We start from the raw sequence: 24,091 nt of genomic DNA on the forward strand, positions 1-24,091 counted from the left end.
AATATTGTCAATCGTCACATGTGAAATGGCTAGATCATATGGTAGGTGTATGTTTAACTCTCTTCATACACTGCCAAATGGTTTTCAATCGTGGTGGTACTATTTTATGATTCCATCAGCAGTATACAAGAAGTCCCAGGTCCTCCACACTCTGGCCAAGACTTGGTATAATCAGTCTTCTTTGTCCATTCTAGTAGGTGTGAGATGGTGTCACATTGTGCTTGTAATTTGCATATCCTTAATGATTAATGGTGTTGAGCATCTTTTCATGTCTTAATTTTCTATCTGTATATCTTCTTTGGTGAAGTGTCTGTTCAAATATTTTGTCCATTTAAAAAACTGAATTGTTTGATTTTATCAATTGACTTTTAAGTGTTCTTTCCATATTCCGGATACAAGTCTTTTATCAAATATATGGTTTGCAGATATTTTCTTCTAGGCTGTAACTTATCTTTTCAGAAAGTCTTTGGGAGCTATGGCTTAGTGAAACGCTTGTGCCAGGTTCTCCTCAGCGCATCCCCCTGGTCACAGCCACCCCCACAGGTTCCATTTTTGTATCTGTGGTGACCTCCTTCTGCAAGTCAGGCTCAAGTCCCAAGCTCCTGACCCATGTTTCCAAATGTCCACCATGCAATGCCCTTTGGATGTCCCATGCAAAACAGAGCTCACCATCCTCTCCCCAGACCCGCTGCTCCTCCAGAAGCCCTGTCTCCATGAATAGCCCTGCACCTATCCGGCTAGAAAACCCCAGGAGTCAGCCTTGGACGTCCTTCCCACTTCCACCTCTCGTCATCCAAAGCTGTCAGTTCTTCCTCCTGAAAGTCTCTGGACACTCACCTTCTCCCCCACACACCACCATTGTTCTCACTTGCACCACTCACCCAGACACCCTTCCTTCCTTACAGGGGTGGCCAGAGAAAAACTTCTCAAACCCAAGTCAGGCCATGGCACGCCGGTAAGGACCTTCCAGCGGTCTCCTGTGCACTTAAACAAGATCCAGACTCCTTCGTGGGACAAGTAAACCCCTTGATGACCTGGTCCTTGAGTAACGTGGGGGCCTCTTGCCCAGAGCCCCTCACACTCTTCAAAGCCAGCAGCTGAAGAGCTAGCTGTAGCTGTCTGTGGAGTTCAGCCGCTGCTCCCTGCGTGCCTGCCCTCTGCCGGGGATGGAGCCTCGTTTCCCCACTTCCCCACCTGCGCCCAGCAGTGCAGGTGAAGGCCGGGCTGCTGAGAGAGGCTGGGAAACGCTGGGCTTTGGGGTCAGGAATGCCAGCTCCACTACTCACTGCCTGTGTCACCCTGGGAAAACAGCTCTGGCCCCAAGTTCCCCGTAAGTAAAACAGGGGCAGTCACCCCTCCCCTCCTCAACGACCTATGTCACAATCAGAAGCCACAAACCTCTGCCACCCAGCACGCTGCCTTGGTCTCCTCCACCACTTTCCCCAGCAATGAGAACGGCGCCAGGCCCAGAACAGGGCCGACACTGGGTGAGGCCAGCAAGGCGTTTAGGGAAAAACTTTCGGGCAGCGCCCACTCGGGCTCGGGCAAGAGCAGGGTACCTTTGGGAGCGAGCGACTTCAGAGTGTGCGCCGGTCGCCGGACTGCGTCCGGAGCCGAAGAACCACCCGTAACCGCCCGCTAACGTTGGGCCCGCCCCTCGGGATTGGCGCCCTGCTAGTGGCCATTGTCTGTGACGTCACCAGACGCGTCCGCTTCTCGCTGGAATGATCGGGCCAGGAGGTTCTGGGTTCGCCGCGGCTGCTTCAGGTTCCAGGCTGGTCGCAGTCAGTGGTGCCAGTGCTCAGGCCCCCGCCGCCCTTAACCTTCGGCCCCGCGAGCCCTAACTGGGCGCGAGAGGACCGGCTGCTGCCGCCAGGTAAACTGGGCCTGGCTGGGTCAGGCCAGAAGGGTGTCCATGGCGCGCGTCTCCCGCCGAGGGCAGAACTGGAACCGGGTCCCCAGCAGCTTCTGACCACACTGACGGTGTGGAACCGTGTGAGCGCTCAGTAATTGCAGGGACGGAGCTGGGCATATAGGGAAACTGGGGGTTTCCAGGCGAGTGGACTGTGGATTGTGATCCGACGTGCACACCCCCGTCTCAGGCCTTGGAAGATGGAGGCTGCTGTTTCCACCTCAGGTCACCGCCCCTTTGCTTACGGACTCTTGCAGAGTTGGATTGAGCTCGGGCTGCGTGACATACTGGTTGCTGCAGAAGCCCCAGGGCCACTTTCTGACGGGTACCTTGGGCACGTGACTTCGCCCCTTTGAGAGTCAGTGCCCCCCTGTGTAAAATGAGGGCGCTCTACCTGAGAGGATTGCTGTAAGGTTGGAATGAACCTGCATGTGTGTCATGTGGGAAGGGCGCAGTCAGTGGGGCCCAGGTTCTCTTGGAAAGCAGGTAACCAGCCTTGTCCCTGAGGCAACAGCCAGAGGGCGCCTGTAGTTTCCCCACGCATGGCTGTTAGCATTTAGGGCCTCTGGAGGATCTCCTGTGGAGGTCCCTGCTTCTCACCACAATCTTGAGGGCCTTTGGAGGATTTCCTATGGAAGGTCGCCACTTCTCTCAACACTCTGGGTTAAAATATCGTTGGGGGGATGGGGGCTGAAGCTAGATTTTCTTATCTGCATTATAAGCTCTGAACCAAGGACTTCAATGTCATCTGGACTTGGATTCATATCTCAACTCCTTCCCCTCCTATCTCTAGGACTGTGTAACCTTGGCCCAATCCCTTGGCCTCTCTAAGCCTTAATTGTTTTCATCTCTAACTTGGGGCTAACAGTACCTACCTTCCACAATTTTCAAGAATTAAATCAGGCATTGCAGGTAGAGCACTTAATAGTTGGCATTCAGCGGCAGCAGTTACCATTAGTTTTGGGTGTGGAGTGTCTGAGCGTTTGCAGTTTGGCCCGAACAGCCTTTTGACAGTGGCACAGTTGATGCTTGTGTAAGACAGCAGGGCAGGGAAATCAAAGCCCTCGGTTTTCTGGTCAGATTGGCGGGCTACAACAGTGGTGACCTAAGTCTAAGGAGTCTTTAACTGAACAAGGCAGATTGAATCATCCAGGTGAGGACCAAGAGGCTGGGGCTCAGCTGCCTCCACATTTTTGGGCATAAAAGGCTATACAAACAATCTTTACTGTAAGAGCAAGGAGCAATTCAGGGAAGGCACTATGTGGTAAGGAATAGAGGCCAGACTTGGATTAAGAACAAAACAAAAGGGTAGTGTTTGTCTTTAAGTGGAGCCTTGGACTCAAAACAGGACCGAGCCCTGTGGATAATTTTTTTTTTTTTTTTTTTTTTGAGATGGAGTTGCTTTGTCACCCAGGCTGGAGTGCCATGGCATGATCTCAGCTCACTGCAACCTCTGCCACCTGGGTTCAGTAGTCGCTGGGATTACAGGCGCCAGTCACCACTCCCAGCTAATTTTTTGTATTTTTAGTGGAGACAGGGTTTCACCATGTTGGTCAGGCTGGTCCTGACCTCAAGTGATCCACCCGCCTTGGTCTCCCAAAGTGCTGGGGATTATAGGCGTGGGCCACCGTGCCCAGCTCTTGTGGATACTTTCTAGGTGATTTGAGGAGGAAAGGCACAGCCATGTCTCCTGAAGTTAACAAGCACTAAGCTTTCCCAAGTAGCTTAGAAAAGTCAAGGCCCTGCTTCTGTCATTCATTCAGCAGAAAGTCACTGAGAGCCTTCTGTGCAGCAGGCATAGTGCTAGGCAGTGAAAGAGACAGATATGTCCCCTGGACCCAGGGAGGAGACGACCAAGTGATGCCTGTCAGACCCAGACCTTGCTATTGGTCTGCAGCCTCTTCCCTCAGGCAACTTGTCTATCAGGAGAAAAGAAATAATTATTATCTGGAGAGGCAACTGGGGTGCTGCTCCTAGAAGACTGGGACAGCCTGGTAGAGGTTCTAGCTTGATCATATGACCAGTGGAAACCATTTTAAGTAGGAGGTTAACAGGAATAAATTAGCATTTTAAAAATTGCTTATGGCCACTATGAAACCAGTTTCACCAGCGGTCACTTGCCCATGCTGTACTGCCACTCAGCTAATTCCTGGTCCTGCTCATTCAGCCCAGTTCAGCTTGTATCACTTCCTGAAGAAACTAGACAAGAGTAGGGCCCCTGATCATCTTCACAGCACTAGTCCTGATAGCTGAATCTTAGGTCAGTTGTTAATGTCTGTGACCTCTGCAGGGAGAATGGCAGGGCTGAGTTTGAGCTACATTGTTTCCCCAATGCCTGCAGCAGAGCCAAGCACAGTGGGAACTTTCAGAAAGCACTGGTTGAAGGAACCCTGGAATCCCTGGGACTTAGTGCCTAGCACATAGTAGTTGCTCCTCTAGAAAAGTTTCACCTTATGAAGTACAGCAAGGTAAAATACAAGCCTGGACCACTTCCCATGTGGTATGCAGGGAAGAGTTGATGGGGCAAAGGGCCTGGGGCTATAGCCCTAGAAATTTCAGGGATCCTGATGATGGCTCTGGGATCCTCCATCTCATGGATCCTGCTTTTTTCTTTGCAGGCTCTGATGCTGGTCTCTGGTAGAAGAAGGTTGCTCACAGCTCTGCTGCAGGCTCAGAAGTGGTCCTTTCAACCATCCAGAGACATGAGACTAGTGCAGTTCCAGGCACCCCACCTGGTGGGGCCTCACTTGGGCCTGGAAACAGGGAATGGTGGAGGAGTTATCAACCTCAATGCCTTTGACCCCACGCTCCCCAGGATGATGACACAGTTCCTCGAGCAGGGAGAAGCCACCCTGTCAGTGGCAAGAAGGTAAGTAAGTGGGCAGCATCGCCCTGAAGTAGCTGCCCTGGTCCCCCTGCACCCTCCCACCCCATCCCTGCTCTGGGAAACAGCACCAACAAGTAGCTCTTTTGCAAGTGATCAGAGTAACTCCACCTTTCCTTTCCCACATGTTCTCTTTAAAGATGCTTAGAAATCTTATATAACAACATCTTCAATTTTCAGAGGGGAAAACTGAGGCCTAGGAGAGGTGATTAACCATCCCAAGGCCATACATTTGGTGCTGGAGCCAGGACTGTATACTTCATCATACTGCCTCCTCTGGGAGTGGAGTCCTTGACTGACAGGTCTGGGACTAGGGGTCCTAAAAGGCATCTATGTAGCTAGGGGAGTGATTTAGACTCCTGGATCCTGCAAGGAGAGAGGACTGCAAAGAGGTTTTCTACAATACAGTTGTTCCTGGGTTTGCACTAGATTAGGTGAGAGTGTCCCTGAAGCCTGGGGCCCTGCAGAATCTGGTCTAAGGAGTTGATGAACAATAAATTAAAAGCACTTTAAAGATGTCATTTTCATCTATTAAAATGGGAAAAAATACAAATATTTCCCAGCCCACAGTATCATTACATTAACTGTGTGTTCCCATATTGCCATATTCTGCAAAGATTGGAAACAACCTCCATGCCCCTCATTAGGGACTTGGGTATATCTCTATAGAGCAGTAATATGCAGCCACAAGAGAAAAAGAGGATGCTCTCTGTGTATTGTTACATATTGTTACGGAGAGATTTCCAAAATCAGTTGTTTTTTTAACAGGTCTAAATAGTGTGCTATCATTTCCATACAAAAGGGTGTGAGAAGAATATCTATAGAGTAGCAGTGAAGAGCCAGGGGAATAGGGTAACTAGAAGGGGAAAGGGAAACCTTTCCATGTATTCCAATCTGCATCTTTGGAATTCTCTTACGTGGACATGAGTTACTTAAGGGGAAGAGGAAATCAACACTGGATAAATAACAGCCCTGCTCTGATATCAAAGGACAGTAGCTGGGCTTGATTTTCACACTGACTCTGATGATTGATAGACCTAGGAAATCATTTCAAAAAGCAAAACCTGTAGCTGCTGCAGGATCTGCCCAACTTGACTGGGATCTGCAACCTGTTCCCATCCAGGCCGTCTCACTTGCTCTGGTCTCTACAGAGCCTTGGCTGCCCAGTTGCCAGTCCTACCACGGTTGGAGGTAACCTTCCTGGCTCCAGTCACGCGGCCAGATAAGGTGGTGTGTGTGGGCATGAATTACGTGGACCACTGCAAAGAACTGAACGTGCCCGTGCCCAAGGAGCCCATCATCTTCAGCAAGTTTGCCAGTTCCATCGTGGGGCCCTATGATGAGGTGGTCCTCCCACCAGAGAGCCAGGTCAGTGCCTCCCCACTGCTCTCCCTAGTCACTGGGCCCACCAGAAGGGCGTTCTGAGCTCAGTATTCAGCCTACTGGAGCCACCTCTCACTCAATAGTGCATTCAACAGAAACTCTAGGCGATTATACACAAAGTAATAACACTGGCCTTGGAAATAAAGTTAATGTACCTGTTTTCCCAATTACAAAAGCAATACACTTTCATTGTAGAAAATTAATAAAATAGAGATAAACATTAAAAAATTATGTCAGCGTATTCCCACTGCCCAGGGCAATATTAATGTTTTGCTCTCTGTCTTCCCAGTGTTTCTCCACTCCTGTATATGTTTATACTGTCCATATACTTGCCTTTAACTTAAGTCTCCATCTGGGGCATTTTTTCATGTCATTAAATACTCTCCCTGATGTGTTTTAGATTACTGTGAAGTTTTCTCTTGTACAGGGTAGTTTATATTCCCAAGTACCTTACAGCTGGATAGTTGTTTCCAGTTTTTGTCTTGTATAAATAAATGTTACAGTGAACATCCTTATGTAGAAAAGACTTTGCATGTCCATTAAAACATTATTATTTCCTTTGAATAAACACTTAGAATTTGAATATGACAAACTATAGGCAATGTTTCAAAACTTTTGAGGAAATCTGCTAATTGGCCTTTAAAGAAACTGTAAAAGCAACTTACATATCCATCAGTAGTGTACATGCACTTACTAACACTGGTTACTTTTTCTCTCAAATTTTTATTTTAGAAATATCTTGGAAATTATAGAAAAGCTGAAAAGATAATACAGTGAACGCTCATATACTTTTCACCTGGTTTCACTGTAAACATTTTGCCATATTTGCTTTCTCTCCCTTGCCTTCTCCCTGTCCTCCAGATGCAAACACATAGTTTTTTTTCTTTTTTGCAGGGGGTAGGATGGAGGGGACCTTTCAAAACACATTGCAAATATTAAGACAATTTAGTTATAGAAACTTAAATAGGCATCTTCTAAGAATAAGGACAATAGCTTTCATGACCATTACCACCATTATCATAACCAAGAAGATTGACTTGAATAATATTTAATATGAAATCCTATTGTCCCAATTCCCAATCGGAACTACTGCCGACTGCCCCAAAGGTGACTTTTCATTTGGTTACTTTATTGCTCGCTGATCAGCCAAGCCACACACTGTATTCAGTTGTATATTTTTAGTGCTTTCAATCTAGAACAGGGTTCCATAGACTATTTTATTAAAGGGCTGTATTAGTCTGTTTTCACACTACTGATAAAGACATATCTGAGACTGGATGATTTATAAAAGAAAGAGGTTTAATTGGACTTACAGTTCTATGTGACTGGGGAAGCCTCACAATCATGGCAGAAGACAAGGAGAGGAACAAGTCATCTTAGGTGGATGGCAGCAGGCAAAAAAGAGCTTGTGCAGAGAAACTCCTGTTGTTTAAAACCATCAGAACCCTTGAGATTCACATTCACTGTCACGAAAACAGCATGAGAAAAACCTGCTCCCATGATTCACTCATCTCCCACCGGGTCCCTCCCACAACGTGTAGCAATTATTGGAGCTACAAGATGAGATTTGGGTGGGGAAACAGAGCTAAACCGTATTAAGAGCCAATTAGTAAATATTAGTCTTTGAGTGTCATATGGTCTCTTTTGCAACAATTCAGTTCTGCTGTTGCAGTGCGAAAACCACCAGGGATGATACAGAAATGAATGGTGGGGTTCCAGTCAGACTTTATTATAGCAGACGGTGAACTGGCCATAGTTTGCCAACTCCTGAAATCAAACAATCCCTGCTGCCCTTTCCCTGTAGCATTCATTTGTCTCATAGCACATTTCACACCATGGCTTTGTCTGGTTGTTTCTTCATGATTAGTGTCAGGGTAAGCATTAATCAAGAGGTCTACAAAGAAGACATTATACATTTCCCATTGCATTCCACTGGAAGGCTCATGTCAGTGGTCCCAGAATTTGACCACTTGGTTTACTTGATGTTCACTCGGTCCCTCCATTGTGAAGATGCATTTCCACTTTTGTAATTAATAAGCAATGTATGAGTGGTAGTTTGATATCACATAAGTACCTTACTGTCCCATGGCTTCTCATCCAGGGATCCTATGGTCATCCTTACCATCTTTCCTGAATCCATTATTGCATTGCGGGATGGAGAACAATGACTTGACTTTTCTTTTTTTGTAATGGAGTCTTGCTCTGTCACCTGGACTGGAATGCAGTGGTACCATCTCAGCTCACTGCAACCACTACCTCCTAAGTTCAAGCAGTTCTCCTGCCTCAATCTCCCTAGTAGCTGGGATTACAGGCGTGCACCATCACACCCAGCTAATTTTTTGTATTTTTAGTAGAGATGGGGTTTCACCATGTTGGCCAGGCTGGTCTTGAACTCCTGACCACAGGTGATCTACCCACCTCAACCTCTTAAGGTGCTGGGATTACAGGTGGGAACCACCACACACCAAGGACAGTGACGTTTCTAAATCATGCCTTCTGTTTTGATTAGCTGGTATTCTTCTATGAAGAAAAGCTGCCTCCCTCTTTATTCTTATGTCTTCAATATCACTGAATCCCTTGGTTTTATTCAGCTGGTTGTAACCCACCATTTACATTCTTCAGGTGACCTCAGTTTGGCCAGTAAGGGACCTTCAAGTTTTTCCATCCCCATCACTTTCGGCATATATTTGCTTTCTGGCCAAGACATTCCAAGCTCCTCATGTACTGTCTGTCTTGGACCCGGAATTAGCCATTTCTCCCAAGGAAACGGGTGCTTCTTAGTGAGGAGGGGTATTACAGACCAACATCTGGATGTCAGGTGTACTTACTTATACCAACTCTGGTTATTATCATTAGAAAGAGCTGCCAATTTTAAAGCTAAGTATGTGAACTTTGTAGCTATATTTTGTGAACTATGGGAGAGGCTGAGCATTTTTCATGTTTTGTGGCCATGTGCCTTTCCTTCTTGTTAATTGTTTATTCAAGTCCTTTATGGAATGTCAATCTTTTTCTTACTAAAGCGAGTTAATACATTAAAGCACTTAGAGTAGTGCCTGACACACTACGGTGACATATTGCTAGGTGGTATTACTTCGTATGTATCCTTTGTTGCAGGTATCCAGAGTGACTTAAACTCAGACCCCTGAACACACAAGTTGCTCTTCTGCAGTCACAGTGGGGTGGGGACCTGTGCCTGCATCCCATGACGCTGTCTGCCACTGCCCAAAATGAATGTATGGGTCTATCAGTCACACCTCTCTTGTCATTCACGTCGCTCTGGTTCGTGGTGATGGCAAACATGGGCTGGTAGCCAAGCCATACTGACAGAGATCCATGGTGTGCAGCCTCCCAGCATAAACAATGGGCCCAGAAGCCACTGCGGCTCACTGCTCCTCTCCCGCCCTACAGGAGGTAGACTGGGAAGTGGAGCTGGCTGTGGTCATTGGAAAGAAAGGCAAGCACATCAAGGTAAGGTGGAAAGGGTGGGCTCCCAGGCCAGAGTGCAGCAGAAGCCCCAGCTCCTGCCTCTCCTAGTGCTGACCTCACTCACCAACACACGAGTGCCAGCTGTCCCTGACACTAGGAAGCGGTCAGCCTCCTTGCTCCCTGACGCTGCCTTGCCCTTCACCCACCTTCGGCTGGCTCTGGCTACTAACATGGGATAACGGCTTTGAGATCCTTTGCTATAAGGGTTGGTGTCACCCGTGATCTCACCTCCTGTATGGCCAAATCCCCTGCCCCCATAGGCCACAGATGCCATGGCCCATGTGGCTGGCTTCACTGTGGCTCATGACGTGAGTGCTCGTGACTGGCTAACAAGACGCAATGGGAAACAGTGGCTGCTGGGAAAAACCTTCGACACCTTCTGCCCTCTGGGCCCTGCCTTGGTGACCAAGGACAGTGTAGCAGGTAGGTCCCTGGTGCTTGCCCCCTTGTACTTACCACTGCACAGATGAACAGCACTCCAGGGAGGAGTGTGGGTTCAGGTACTTGCGCACCTGCCCTCCCTGGCTGTCCTTTCACTGCTGACTCCATACAGGGCAAGTCTCTTATCCTCAGCCATGAGTTCTCCCATGGGCTTACTTCCCAAGCCCCCTAGAGGGAACTCGACTGCAGAGGATCTGAAACTGCATGCATGAAGTAAATTACAAAGAACTCTGAGCTGATGGGTGGATCAGACTTCCTGTGGCTGCCACCATCTGGAACAACCTTTAAGTTGAATATCATGGAGCACAGCTATCGCAAGGCCCAGGCATTTTCCACAGTACAGGAGATGAGAGCCAGCGGGATTCACCCAGCTACTGTGGAAACAACAGCAGTGACCACACACAGTGAGGAGAGTGCGCCAGGACGGAGGCAGTGGCCCAGAGGGCAGAGCGTAGCCTCTAATGCACAGCCACCCACAACCGTGGTGGAGGTGGGGGGTGTCCATGTGGGCCAGTCTTGCCAGGATGCTAAAAACCTCAGTGCCTCACAGCACCCCATGCAGAGTCCTTGGCAAAGTTAAATTGTGTTTCAGCTGCTCTACTTAAGGTGGTAGAACACAAAGACCACGTGCTGGTTAGCCAGGATGCTCTCATGGTAATCCATCCCCTGCCAGCTTCCCTGTCACTGCTCATGCCATTACCTTACTTCTTTTTTATTTTTTGAGACAGAGTCCCACTCTGTCACCAGGCTGGAGTGCAGTGGTGTGATCCCGGCTCACTGCAACTTCTGTTCTCCAGTTTCAAGCAATTCTCCTGCCTCAGCCTCTCGAGTAGCTGGGACTACAGGCACGCACCACCATGCCCAGCTAATTTTTTGTACTTTTAGTAGAGACAGGTTTCACCATGTTGGCCAGGATGGTCTCGATCTCTTGACCTCGTGATCTGCCTGCCTCGGCCTCCCAAAGTGCTGGGATTACAGGTGTGAGCCATCGCACCCGGCTTTACCTCACTTCTTTGTAGATGCTGAGTCTTTTTTTTTTTTTTTTTTTTAATTTGAGGCACAGTCTCACTGTGTCACCCAGGCTGGAGTGCAGTGGCGCAATCTCAGCTCACTGAAGCCTCAACCTCCTGGGCTCAAGAGATCTTCCCGCCTCACCCTCCTAAGTAGATGGGACTACAGGCATGCACCACCATGATTGGCTAAAGTTTTTATTATTTCACCACATTCTCCAGGCTGGTTTTGAACCCCTAAGCTTAATCAGTCCTCGCCTGCCCTGGCCTCCTAAAGTGCTGTGATGACAGGCGTGAGCCACCACGCTTGGCCCTGCCAAGTCATCTTTGTATCTACAAGTGTCATCCTATACTGTAGACAGATGCCCTTTTTTTTTTTTTTTCAAGACAAAAACGCTAGCCATTTTTCTCTCCCCCTTCGGAGTCTGGAACATCCTCTCAACTCATCCAAGTGACTACTGCCTGGTGCTCTTGGTGGGGATACAGGGAGGCCTGAGAAGGCCAATGTCTATGCAGAAAGTTCTAACATAGAGCACTGAGTCAGTGTAGACACAAAGCCTTTTCACCTGGGAAGTCACGAAGGCCCCCTATGGTTGTGTTTATGAACTATGGGACGTTTGAGGTGGGGAAAGGGATAACTTCAAGGTACCATTTTTGCATTTCAGATCCACACAACTTAAAGATCTGCTGCCGAGTGAACGGGGAAGTGGTCCAGAGCAGCAACACCAACCAGATGGTGTTCAAGACAGAGGAGCTGATAGCCTGGGTCTCCCAGTGAGTGACGGGGCCTGTCCTGCCAGCCCCGCTTCACCTGCCACACGTAGAGGCTGATGCGAGCCCTCCACCCTTGGCTGTGGCCACCTCAGTCAGCCCCTGGTTTCACCGGGTCCTCTTGCTTTGCTCCAGGTTTGTCACCTTTTACCCAGGGGATGTCATCCTGACTGGAACCCCCCCAGGTGTTGGGGTATTCAGGAAACCTCCTGTCTTTCTCAAGGTAGGTTAGCGAAAAGGAAAGAGAACAAAGGCCCCAAAGGCCTGGCAGGCTTGGCTCAGACTTGAGAAGTACAGGCTTGTGTGTATGTAAGTGAGTCTGACAGAAGGGCTGACACCTTCATTGCCTCCTGCTCTGTTGCAGAAGGGGGATGAAGTCCAGTGTGAGATTGAAGAACTAGGTGTCATCATCAACAAGGTGGTGTGATGGCTCCTGCACAGGCCCTCGACATAGGAGGGAGGCATCTGCTCCCACTCAGCCTAGCCCAGGGAAAGGCCCAATGCCAGGTGTGGGCAGGGGCCAGCCCTGCAAGCCTCTTCTTCTAGGTAGAAGGGAGAAAGAAAACTCTCTTCAATAAACTCATTGGGCCAGAGAAGCAGCTTGGCTTCTGCTACTGTTTGTCTTCTTTTGGGCTTTGTTTCATGGGACAAGCGGGGGCACTTTTGTGGGACCAGGGAAGAAGAAAGCAAATACACACATATACGTATGCCAAAAAGATACTGCTGGGCTTGGGAAAAGACAACACCACCAGTCCCCTTGTTTATTATATCAAAGGAGGGAGAAAACAAGAAATGGCAAGGGACAACCAAGCCTCAATGATTTTATAGACAAGCTAAGGGTTTGCAGCCTCCTGTCTGTCTTCTGGCTCTAGGACACAGCTGTGTAGTGGAGCTGAGAAGTCTCAGCACAGGCTCCACCTCACAGTTCTAGCTACAAATGAACTGCCAGATGAACTGTTCTAGTTTTTCCTGATTGTCCCGCCTGGCAAAAGTAGAACACTGGTGGAGCCTGGGGCCTGCAGGGCTCGGCATCTGCTGCAGAACCTGGGCCATGGAAGATGGGCCGTGAGTGCCCTCACCACAGGGACTGTGTCCACAGGGCCCAGGGGCCAGGCCTGTCCACCAGAAACCTGTCTTGAGACCTCTGGCCCCTTAGGCCTCAGTGTTTAAGTGCAAATGCTGCCTCAAAGCAGCCCCAATACCCCACCTAGAAGGATGAGCCAGTGATTTGGGAGACCAAGAGGCAGGAAAACCATCCCACCTTCTCCAACCCATCACTACATCTATTGCTGGAAGACACCAGGTAAACCCCAGGGTCTTAATGAGGCACCATCAGGCCAGCCCTGTGGGGTGGTGGGACATAGCTGGGTTTTCCTGAGCAGCTCTATTGGGGTGGGAGCAGGACAGGAAGATGGTGACATTGGTTCCTCTTACCCCTAGGTCTCTGAAGGTCCAGATAGCACTGATGGCGAGCTTTGGGTCCACACATTCTGAAAAGAAGATAGAAGTGAAGGCTCTGGGTAGGGAGGACAGGGAGCCACTGGGCACAGACTTCTCTCCTCTCGTTTAAAGAAGGAGCCCAGGGAGGGATAGAGCTCAGACTGGACAGAAGACCCTCTGTACTCCACAGCCATCATTCCTAGAGTAGGCTGTCACTGTCCAGCAGGGGACAGCAGCCACCAGCAAACACACCCTTGCCTCCAGGAGCCCTGGCTGACTGCTTGGGACTCACCAAAGATCCCTTCTTCCTGGGCGGTGGCCTGGAGGAACTCAAACAGCTGCTTTGTGTAGCCAGACTCTGCAGAAGAAAGAAGACCTAGACCTGGGGCCCCGCAGAGACAGAGCCTGCCTCAAGGACTGCAAGGGAAGAAGGGCCTCACCAGTATCGGGCAGCTGGCCCTGGCGGAGGAAGGCGGCAGCCTGTGCAAAAGCCTTGAGCAGTGGGCTGAGCAGGCGGCAGAGGAAAAGAAAGAAGTCTGGGCAGCGCAACTGCTGGCTGAGCTGGAGGGGACAGGTCGGGGTGAGCACAGCTCCCCACAGCTTCCTACCACCTCCCTCCAGGGGCAGCTTCTTCCAACACATCCTGAAGTACTGGCCCTCAGCCTCTTCAAAGTCATCACTGTCACTATCAGTAAAGTCCCCACACAGTTTCCACAGCAGCTTTCTGCTCATTCGCTGTCATCCTGTGTCACAGGCTGCTCGGGAGCCTGGAGTCTGGGTGCCATGGAACCATTGTTCTCTGACAAGCTGGCCAGAGATCAACCCTACACCCCAGACCAGGTACATGCAGGTGAATCCAGTAAAACCAGACCTAGAGAGCCCAAGAGGATGCCCAGAGCCATGCCACACCACAGCACCTGCTGGGCCAACTTGCAGTCAGAGGAAGTGAACACCCACCCTTAACGGCAGCAGCCCTGTGGCCAAGAAACGTGTGCAGCAAGAGGTGTGTAGAGAAGCTCAGAGGCACACATGCCAGTACTGTCCAGAGAGACGTACACGGACCCAGGGCATAGGTGGCCATATCCCAAGGCCCAGGGCGCAGAGGTGCGAGCTAGGCTTCCCCACTGCAAGGCCAGGGGCTTCCCACCCCCACAGCACACACAGGGCAGAGGAAGAGCCTGGGGCAGCTGGCACTCAGGGTGGGAGGCTGGAGAAGGCCAGGCCCCAGGCAGGGGACTTATCTCCAACGGCCCTGCCTACCTCCTCAGCAACCAGGAGCCCACATTGGATGAGCCAGTCCAGCACCTCCTGACAGTAACAGTAGGAAGACTGGCAAGGCTAGGGAGAAAAAGGGACCCATGTGGCCTCAGGTGAGCCAGGCACATGGGCAGGGGCCTAGCCAAAGGTAGGGCAAGGCCAGACCTACCACCCACGAGATTTCACAGGTGGTGCTTGGGCAGGGATGGCCATTCCTACCACCAATAGGTGAAGGCCTAGGACCAAGTGGGCCATAGGGGAGGCCTGACCTGCAGGAGCAGCAGGTCTTGCAGCAGCAGGTGCATCAGCAGCAGAATCTGGCGGTACAGCTCCTTCTGGCTCAGCAGCTCTATGCCCTGCAGCTCCCAGGGCCCCTGGGGCGGCACTCTGCCTACCAGCAGCCCCCACACCGCACAGGCTGGGGGAGGAGGGACTGTTATGAGGAAGGAGCTGTTCCCTTAACACCTGCACACACATCCCATCTACCCCTCAAGACTCACCGCCCACAGCCTCACTCAGGAAGACAGGCAGCAGCTCTGCACTCAGCCGTGCCAGGTGTGTGAGGCCTGGGCCGGGCCGCGGCACCACCAGCAAGTCCCCCTGGCGGATGCGTAGCAGGGCCACGTGCGCCCGCAGCAGACTCAGTGTGTGCTGCAGCAGGCTCCGCAGCTGACCAGAGAAGCCTACATCAAAGCCACGCAACAGTATCTCCTCCGTCAGCCAGGTGAACTCCCCCAGGAGCTGCGACAGGAACATGCCCTGGGTGGGCAGAGCAGGACTGAGCAGGAGGGCTACACCCTGCCCACTAAGGTCCCACCATATTGCACCCCCTACCTTCTGGTGCTTGAAGAGCAGCAGCGTCGCCATGATGGCCGTGCTCATCACGGCAGAGTTCGCCACACTGGCTGGGGTGGGGTGAGGCAGGACAGCGGGTAGAGATGCTGGTCAGGCATTGAGGCCCAGCAGCCTAGTCCCTCCATTATCAGACATCCCCACTCCACCCCAGGGAGGGGGAACATATGCCCAGAGCACTGAATTTATCACACAGAGGCAGAGAGCCAGGCCAGGACCTGGAGGCCCTTCCCTGGGTCTCATCATGGGGCCTACACACCAACCCACAGCCTCCACCACACAGGGGCACTAGAGAAGATACTGATGGATCTCCCTATAAGGGCCCTCTGCACAGGCGCTGTGCTAACCCCTTGCACATATCATTCCATTCACTTAACACCGTCCCCATCCACAGCTAGGGAGACCACTCAGAAGGCAGGGCTGAGTGTAGCCTTGGGAAGCAGCTGCAGCCTCCTGTGCTCAGGCCGTCATCTGTGTCCATGCAATTAACTGCTCCCTCATACCGGCCCTGGCTGCCCTGCTCCTCCTGCAGGAGAAGGGTTCCATTCTTCTTCAGATGTCCCCGAGGTCCCACAGAAGGAGGGCAGCTCAGATGCAAACACTCACTTGGAATGAAGGACCCTGGAAACTGGCTGACCCAGAGAGAGGGGACAATTCAGGGACCCACCCCCAAAGGCCCAGATCTGGTTCACCCTCACCACTCAGGACATGATGGCTCAGTCTCCTGACCAGGAGCTGGTCCTCTTCCTTAAGGGCCAGGAGGGGCCCAGTTATGGGGGTCCACTCCTGCTCCTTCTCAGTGTCTGGGACAGCAGCACTGGGACAGAGACATAGATCACAGAATGAAGGCACCAACCTAAAAACAGATGTGGGGAAGCCCAGGGCTTTCTGAAAGGTGAGGGTGTTTTCCCCCATCCCAGTCCCAGGACAGAGGATAGCATTTATAAACCCCAGCCCCTTCCAGGCCTTTGTGCCATACCCCACACTTAGACTGTTAGAAAGGCCAGTGCCTGGAACTATTCTAGATCACCCCAGGATATTTGGTGAGGGAGGGCTGCTAGTGTGTTTGCGTCTGTGGAGGATACATAAGCTGATGCTGACAGGCTGCATGCCTGCCTCGCCCCTGAGACCACACGCTCCCTTGCCCCTACCATTGGCCCAGCACGATGGGCTGCAGTAGCTGCTCCAGGGTCTGCCTGCTGCCCCAGCAGCTTCTGGCACTGATGGTGTATTCCTGCCCAGGACAAGGCTCTTAAGTGGCCTGCTCTGGCCCACCAGGAAACTTGCCCACAGCCCACTGGAAGTAGGCAAGGCTATCCCTGCAGTGGCTTTGAGGGCCAGGCTGCCAGGAAGCCCAGGACAGACCTCCCCCCCGCCCCAACAGGTAATCCCATCCTTCCCCAGCTGGCTCCATACCTGCAGGGAGAAGGGCTGAGCTAGGTGCACCTGGGAGCAGATCTGACGGCTGCAGCCCAAGTGGCTGCAGAGGCTCCGCAGGACAGCCAGAGCTCCTGTCCACAGCCCGAGGGGGACTGAGGCCTGCAAGGAGGGAGAGGATAACTGTACAGCCTCACCGGGGGCATTGCTCTCAGGTGGACATCAGGGCTGCCCACCCCATCCTGCTCTCCAGGGGCATCCTCAGGTCCCAGCCTGCTCAGTTTTATCTCAGGCCAAACTGGTGCATGACCTTGCCCTCCCCAACTTCCTCTTTTCTTATCCATCAAACAGGGAAAATCCCTCCCTATCAAGGTCTTCAGAGGATGAAAAGAGAATATGGTAATGGCCCTGGCAGGTGCTGCAAGATGACTATATGGATGATTCCTTTAAAGCCCCCGCGGCTCTAAGAGGGACTAAGCCACAGGACACAATATTGTGCCTTCTGTCTGGAGCTGGTGTCCACCTAGGGGCCCCTTGCCTTATCAGGCTCTGCCCAAGGGGCTGGAAGGTCTCACACTCTCACATGGTATATGTCACATGGTGCATCCGGAACCATGTCATAGGTGACAGCCACTGGTACCAGCAGAGCATCTGGGATGATGCCCACCTGGACTGCCCTTACCACAAATCCCAGCCAAGCCTGGCCCAGGGCTGACAGCCGTGGCCCCAGGGCCCCAGGAGTTTCCTCCAGGAAGATGAGCAGGGGCTGCCCACTGACCAGCAGCTGCTCTATGACCTGGAATAGGAGGGGACAGCAGAGGTGTTAAGGCCAGTGCAGAAGCAGACCCCTGTCCCCTTAGCCTGGCCCATACATAACCACTGGGGGCACTCACCGCCTGGACCACAGCCCTTGCAAGGAGCCCCTCGGAGCTGTCCAGGGAGAGGTTGGCCTCTGAGGGCAGGAAAAGTCCCCCAGGCTTCCTCAGCAGAGCTCTGTGGGACATAGGGCAGAGCCTGATCAGGCAAGGGGCTCTGAAGATGAGAATGAATAAAGGACTAGCGAGAGTCTCAGCTCCCCCAGCAACTGACTGTGTCCTGTTTGAATACCCTGAGGCGAAGCCATGGCCCTAGGGCCTGTGGCTGACGCCTCCATCTAAGCCCCACAGGCTAGACTGCTGTGTGGCTGGGAACAGAGAAGCCAGGAAGAGGGCCTTTGGCAGGGAGCTGCCACCAACACAACCCCAATACACACCCCCACTCCAGCCTGCGACTTCTCCCATGTGTGTCTAGAGACACAAGGTTTTTACCTGAGGGCAGGGGAGCAGACACGGGAGACCCAGGCCCTGGGAGAACAGCACAAAGGGCAGCAGGATCCCATCCAGGAAGGTTTTGTGAGTAGAGAGGAGGACAAGCGGTGAGCCCTGCTCCGGGGAGAGCCAGAGGGAAGTGCCAGCCTGCCCCACTCTGAGGACACAAGCAGCCAAAAACCCAGGGCACCCCCGGAGAGAGGGAGGGTTCAGCTGAAGAGTTCTTCCTCTGAGCACATTTCCCAAAAGCAAAGAAGCCTTTCAAAACTTCTGAGGTAACTGCACTGATGCACTGACGTAATGGTTGTTAAGACCATGATGAAAAGACATTAGAGGAAGCCTCGTGGGAGCAGGACCGTGAGACATAAAGGGAAGGTCGGCAAAGAGCAGTGGATTTTTCCCACCAGCTGATGGGGACTGCGCTGCTGTATGGCTGGGAGCAGAGAGGCCAGGTGGCAGGACCAGATGGGGGCTATTCCTGACTTAAGGGCTTGGCCCAGCCTCTGCTCCTCTGCTTCTCTGCTCCTGCCATCCCCATCCCAAAGAAGGGCGGGCCTTACCGCCTGGGCAGCCTTGTGGACCATCTTCATCTGACCCTTGTGGAGTTGCACATTCAGGAAGACGCAGTTCAGGAAAGGTAGCAGCGCCCAGCTGAACAACCTGGGAGTGACACTGGGGCTGAGGTGCAGCAAGGGGCGATGCTCACCCCATGTCACCTTGGAGGGCTGCCCAGTGCTCCTGTAAGGCAGGCCCCATCACTATCCTCATTTTACAGAAGAGGAAAGTGAGACTCAGGGAAGCTACAGGACTGCTTCATGGTAGAGAATACTAAGAAGTAGCAGTGCTGGGACTGTAAGTTCTGACCCAGAGTTCATGCCCACCAGACGCTGCTACTCTCCCAAGACCTCATGGTGCAGCTGCCTCACATCAGAATCAGAGCATCTGCCTCCATTTACTCTAAAGGACACAAGAGGAACAAGCCTCTCCCCAGGCCAAACCCACCCTGGTCTTTGCAAACTGCCACGAAAGGTGGAATAACAGGGAAGAATTAGTGATAGAAGAAGGAAAGGGGATAACTGAAGGAGGGAAGTCCCTGGTGGGCAGGCAGGTGGGGCTGTCCCCCCAACTCAACAGGAGGAACAGCTCTATTTATTTTTGGAGACAGGGTCTTGCTATCTTGCCCTGGCTGGAGCACAATGGCACCAACTTGGCTGACTACATCCTCTGCCTTCTAGGCTCAAGCAATCCTCCCACCTCAGCCTCTCAAGTAGCTAGGACCACAGGCACGCACCACTGTACCCGGCTAATTTTTAGGAGAGATGAGGTTGCCAGGCTGGTCTATTTTGCCTAGGCTGGTCTCGAGCTCCTGGGCTCAAGCGATCCACCCACCTTGGCCTCCCAAAGTGCTGGGATTACAGGCCTGAGCCACCACACCAGCCTGGAACCTTTAATTGAAGACAGACACATAGCTGTAGGTAGCAGGGAGGTATGGTGGATAAGCAGCAAGTCCCATGTGATGGCTTTTATCATTCGGTGAAGCATGACATCGGGTATCAGCTGACAATGGGTAAGTCCAAGAAGGAGCAGGCTGGGTGGGAGCCCTGGAGAGTGCCATGTGTCCCTTTGACATTTGCACTTAGCAAGGAAACCAGTCCACTGGTGTGTTTCTCTGGCAAGGCTAGCCTACTCAGGTGCAAAGAGAAGGCAGACAGCAGGGAGTTGTGCCCATAACTCCCTCACAAGAGCATTATTAGCACCCTGAGCCTGGAATCTCAGCTAGACTCGGAAGAAAGGAAACACAGAAATGGAAGCTGATGGCTGATGTCAAGGTAGGCAGATTAAGGGACTAGAAATGAAATGAGAGCCCCCAAGCCTGCTCCTCTTGGCCCTGGCTTACAGTCTCTTCATCCCCTTCCTGGTATTCTGTCTCAGCCCTGCTCCTTCCTTCTTGTAGCCACGTGTATCTCTGTTTACCCCTTCGTTTCTCTGGAACAGTGCCCTGCATCTAACAGAAACTCAGACCTGTGCTGGGGGAATTTTGGGATGGGAGGCGGTGGTGAAGGTAGCCACAGCCCACTCTGGTAAACACTCTCTAGCTCCCCAGGAGGAAAGTCCAGCACTTCCCCAAGCCTGGCCAACACCCACTCTCCAGAAGGACAGAGTCCCCAGCCAAGGAGTTAGTCCCCCTCAGCACAGTTACCTGACCAGGAAGGGACACGGTGGGGCCTGGATGTGACCCAGGATGCACTGTACCTCTTTCTTCACAAGGTCAGGCACCTGGCCTTCCCCAGCACCTCCTGGGACCCTCCCTGAGAGAAGGTTCTACACCCTGTGAGGGGATTGGGAGAAGAGGTATCAGCTGGGGCAGGGCACAGCCTCCAGTCTTCACCCTCCTCTTTAAGGAAGAGTCTCAGGCAAAGCTCATGCTCTAGAAGCTGTGCCCCAGCCTGCCCTCTCAACCACCCCTACCTAGTGTCATTTTCATCCCATTCGGGATCCCAGAAGTGCCAGCCAGACCCCAGTCCTTGCCTCCTCACCCGGTGCTTTCCATGATCTTCTGTGGGGCATCCTGGCAAGGGGGGATGTGCTGCTCCAGGGACCACAGGAAATAGCAAAGCCTCCGAACCAGCCAGCCCCGAAACCTGGGCACAACTCCCAAAGCAGGAGGGAAGATCATTCAGAGAGGGCCCACCTCCAGTAGGGCTCACAGAGGGCTATTCAATCAGAAAGGAACCATACCCCAGTCTCATGTCCCAGGAACACCTGAGCAGGAAGAGGAACAGCCTACCCATCTGTGCCCCATTCCCACCCCTCACCCTGCTGAGTTGGGTACAGGTTCATGGCCTGACACATGGTGGGCAATCCATCCATGCTCACAGAAGGAACTGCAGGAGAGGTCCAAGTGCCCCTCCCTGCAGACTTCTGTATGGAACAGAGGACGGGGCCCTTCTTTTTCTATCAGAGGAAGAAAATGGCACCTAAAATCACAGCCCCAGAAGCCCTGCACCCAAGGGGCTCTGTCCCCAACTCTGCTCCACTCTGTAGCTCTGACTACCTGGTGTTCTCCTCCTTCACCAGGATCACATTGCAAAAGCCTAGGTCCCTTATGCCTCTGTGGAAGAGGGACTCCTGCCAGAGACGGGGAGAGATAGCATGTCCTGGAGGGCCACTGCAAACTGGCAAAGAAAAGCCCCTGTGCTGCCCCTCTGGTCTTTGCCTGGTGGCCTGCTAACCCTTCCAGGAGAAAAGATTACAGCACAATATTTCCCAAAAGGTGTTTGATCCCAGATCCTGTGCTGGCCCAGGAAAAAGGGGCCCATGCTAAAAATTGAAGTGCTGTATCCTGTACAGAATCACCCTCTTTCAGAGTGGCATAGGAAAGTCTCCAAGAAGTTATCTTCTCAATAGCAAGAACATGGAGCCCGGGTCTTCATCAGAAATCTGGGACCCCTCACCACCATCACATGGCATGAACCAAAAAAGAGTTCTTCAAGCATGTTCTAAGGGCTGGGGAAGTCTGAGTGGGTGATTTCCCCACAACTGAACAACAAAACTCACACAGACATGATGAGACCCCAGCCCTCAGGGCACACCCTATCACCACTTAGGACCCCCTGCACTTCCTCCACCCAACTCTCCCAGGCTTGGGAGCAAGCCATAGCCCAACCACACAACCAATACCAGTGCATCCATTCCCCTGAAAGACAGAAGCAGAGGCATGGGGCAGGGAAGAGCCAAGCTCGGAGGGACACAAAGGAAGCAGCTTCCCAGAGCTTTGGCTCCCAGAACCAAGCTTCCTGGTTGGGGCCCGGCCCTACTATCACTCACCCAGCTCTTGGGGGTGCTGGTCTGGCAGCAGCAACCCACAAAGGGACGATACTTGCCCAGGAATGGCGTGACAGACTCCAGCTTCATCCGAAAGCCTGAGGACCACAGGCTAGTCTGGAAAGAGCAATGAGGAGAGATGAGAGGACTCAAAGTCCTTGGCAGGAGAAGGGGAAAGATGGAGTGAAGGAGGCTCTAGGAGTGAGGGGCACAGCAGAAGGGGTAGCAGAGCAGAGGGGATTTGAGGAATGGGAGGAGGCACACTACCTCTCGGCCATTGGGGCTGCTCCTTAGTTTGGTTTGGAGTCTGCTTTCCAACATGGTGGCAATGAAAGCCTATATGATTCAGGAACCAGTCACCTCTGCCACTCTCCTTCTCTCCACAGAAACCTGAGCTAGGAAAGGTGCAAGGATGGAGCCATATGAAACCTGAGCCATAATCCGGGGATTCCTGGGGTAACTGTAATACCCCACTCCCAGGACAGACATCACTTAAGCCATCAGCAGTGAGGAGAACCTAGGGTGGAAACTAGAGGCTGGCTCAGATCAAGGCCCCGCCCCACACCCAACTGGTCCCACCAAGGAGCCAGCTGTCCTCAAAAGGTTTCACGAAAGTATCCAGGTCAGGGGCCGCCTCAGGCCAACGTGAGTGGGACTGGTGTCTTACCATCCACACCCATCCTGCCATCTCCTAGCACAGATACGGGCTGTACTGGAGATGCTGATTCTTTCTGTGCAGAGAGAAAGAGTAAGGGCTGGATTGGCAGGAAGGAGGCATGAGACTGCCAAGGACGAAGAAGACCATCACCATGAGGCCACCAGGTCCTACTCAGCTGCCCTTTCCCTCCCCACCAGGAGACACCCCGGTAACCACCCAAACATTATGGGAAGGTGGACTGGCTAATAGAAGAGGGACAACTGGGGGTCAGAACACAGAGACCTACTCACAGGGAATGAGCATCTAGTTGGAGACAATCAATCTCCTCTCACATGAACTTTCTCCTCAGAAGACGACACTTGTACCTCCTCAACCCCTCCTTCCCACCACGATATTTCCCTGAATTAACAAATATCTATGTTCCTTAAAACAGCACTGAACCCCTCCTGACTCAAAAATTGGAGCCTAAAAGCCCCTCTTCCCTATTTTCCAGCATGACCCTGATGAGTAGACTGGTCTAATCATATTTCTCCATCCCCACCACACTGTGATCAGGCCCACCTGGGAGCCTCTTCTCCCTTCCCAGCCACCCACCCAATTTTGCACAGGGCTCTAAGTCCATGTTGCTTCTGGTACACCCTCTAGGCCCTCCCTCTCCTCCTTGAATTCCCCAGCCCAAGCCTCCCAGTCAAGGAGCCATACGAAACCCTCCTCCAGGGCTACAATTTTACCTCCCTATGTGATCAGAGTGTCCTAAGGGCAGAGGCTCATCTCTGTATGTCTGGCTGTCTGCCCTCCATGCAAGAGGGGCCCAGAAGAGCCAGCTGACCCACGGTAACTTCCTCCTAAGAATTCCCCAGGTGTACTCCTCCTTTCCCGAGTCAGCTCACTTTCAAGCCATGAATCCAAATAGTAATGGGATCAGGATCCCTGCAGTGCTCAGGGTCTGGGGAGCCATAGGAGGCTCATTCCAAAGGCACTCACTATTTTGAAAATGTTTGCATAGGTTCGGGCGCGGTGGCTCACGCCTGTAATCCCAGCACTTTGGGAGGCCGAGGCGGGTGGATCACGAGGTCAAGAGATCGAGACCATCCTGGTTAACATGGTGAAACCCAGTATCTACTAAAAATACAAAAAAATTAGCTGGGCATGGTGGCGCGTGCCTGTAATCCCAGCTACTCAGGAGGCTGAGGCAGGAGAATTGCCTGAACCCAGGAGGCGGAGGTTATGGTGAGCCGAGATCGCGCCATTGCACTCCAGCCTGGGTAAGAAGAGAGAAACTCTGTCTCAAAAGAAAGAAAATGTTTGCATAGCCCCGTTCACAGACACATGGTACAGGAAGGCTACAAACACAGGCCTGTGGTGAGACCTGCCTACTTTGCAAGGAGGATGTCTGTCCCCTAGCCTCAGATCACCCCCAGTGCCCAAATCTAACCCCAGTAGGTCTGTGCTAGCTCTACCGAAGCAGAGTAAAAGCCAGGGCGAGGG

The 24,091-nt window shown here is 52.1% G+C and overlaps 2 protein-coding genes across 3 annotated transcripts; one reads left to right on the top strand and one right to left on the bottom strand.

Moving 5' to 3' along the window:
• Positions 1-1,735: 1,735 nt before the first annotated feature.
• Positions 1,736-14,050, top strand: LOC105706891 (fumarylacetoacetate hydrolase domain-containing protein 2B). Of its 2 annotated transcripts, XM_012437540.2 has the most exons (8): positions 1,736-1,876; positions 4,531-4,781; positions 5,948-6,164; positions 9,588-9,647; positions 9,926-10,088; positions 11,782-11,890; positions 12,023-12,110; positions 12,252-12,483. In XM_012437540.2, exons 2-8 carry the CDS (start codon positions 4,537-4,539, stop codon positions 12,312-12,314), a joined length of 945 nt encoding a protein of 314 aa, XP_012292963.2. In that variant the 5' UTR covers positions 1,736-1,876; positions 4,531-4,536; the 3' UTR covers positions 12,315-12,483. The 2 variants fall into 2 exon arrangements, 1 of the variants encoding a protein (XP_012292963.2); XR_001104951.3 differs by lacking the exons at positions 12,023-12,110; positions 12,252-12,483 and adding an exon at positions 13,328-14,050 and having other exon boundaries at positions 11,782-12,022.
• Positions 12,009-22,301, bottom strand: LOC105706892 (glycerol-3-phosphate acyltransferase 2, mitochondrial-like). The gene is given in 22 exon segments (XM_012437541.3): positions 12,009-12,931; positions 13,322-13,377; positions 13,620-13,685; positions 13,768-13,883; positions 13,968-14,101; positions 14,588-14,665; positions 14,854-15,002; positions 15,085-15,325; positions 15,419-15,489; positions 16,135-16,253; positions 16,588-16,670; positions 16,853-16,975; positions 17,397-17,609; positions 17,707-17,806; positions 18,121-18,147; positions 18,149-18,234; positions 18,681-18,780; positions 20,321-20,449; positions 20,658-20,762; positions 21,176-21,249; positions 21,949-22,062; positions 22,213-22,301. Coding segments are annotated over 22 exon segments (2,355 nt in total). The 5' UTR covers positions 22,267-22,301; the 3' UTR covers positions 12,009-12,814.
• Positions 22,302-24,091: the final 1,790 nt, after the last annotated feature.

This window comes from Aotus nancymaae, unplaced genomic scaffold, assembly GCF_030222135.1.
Source record: "Aotus nancymaae isolate 86718 unplaced genomic scaffold, 86718_ANA_hifiasm-v0.15.2.pri h1tg000030l, whole genome shotgun sequence".
In the NCBI taxonomy this organism is placed as follows: domain Eukaryota; kingdom Metazoa; phylum Chordata; class Mammalia; order Primates; family Aotidae; genus Aotus; species Aotus nancymaae.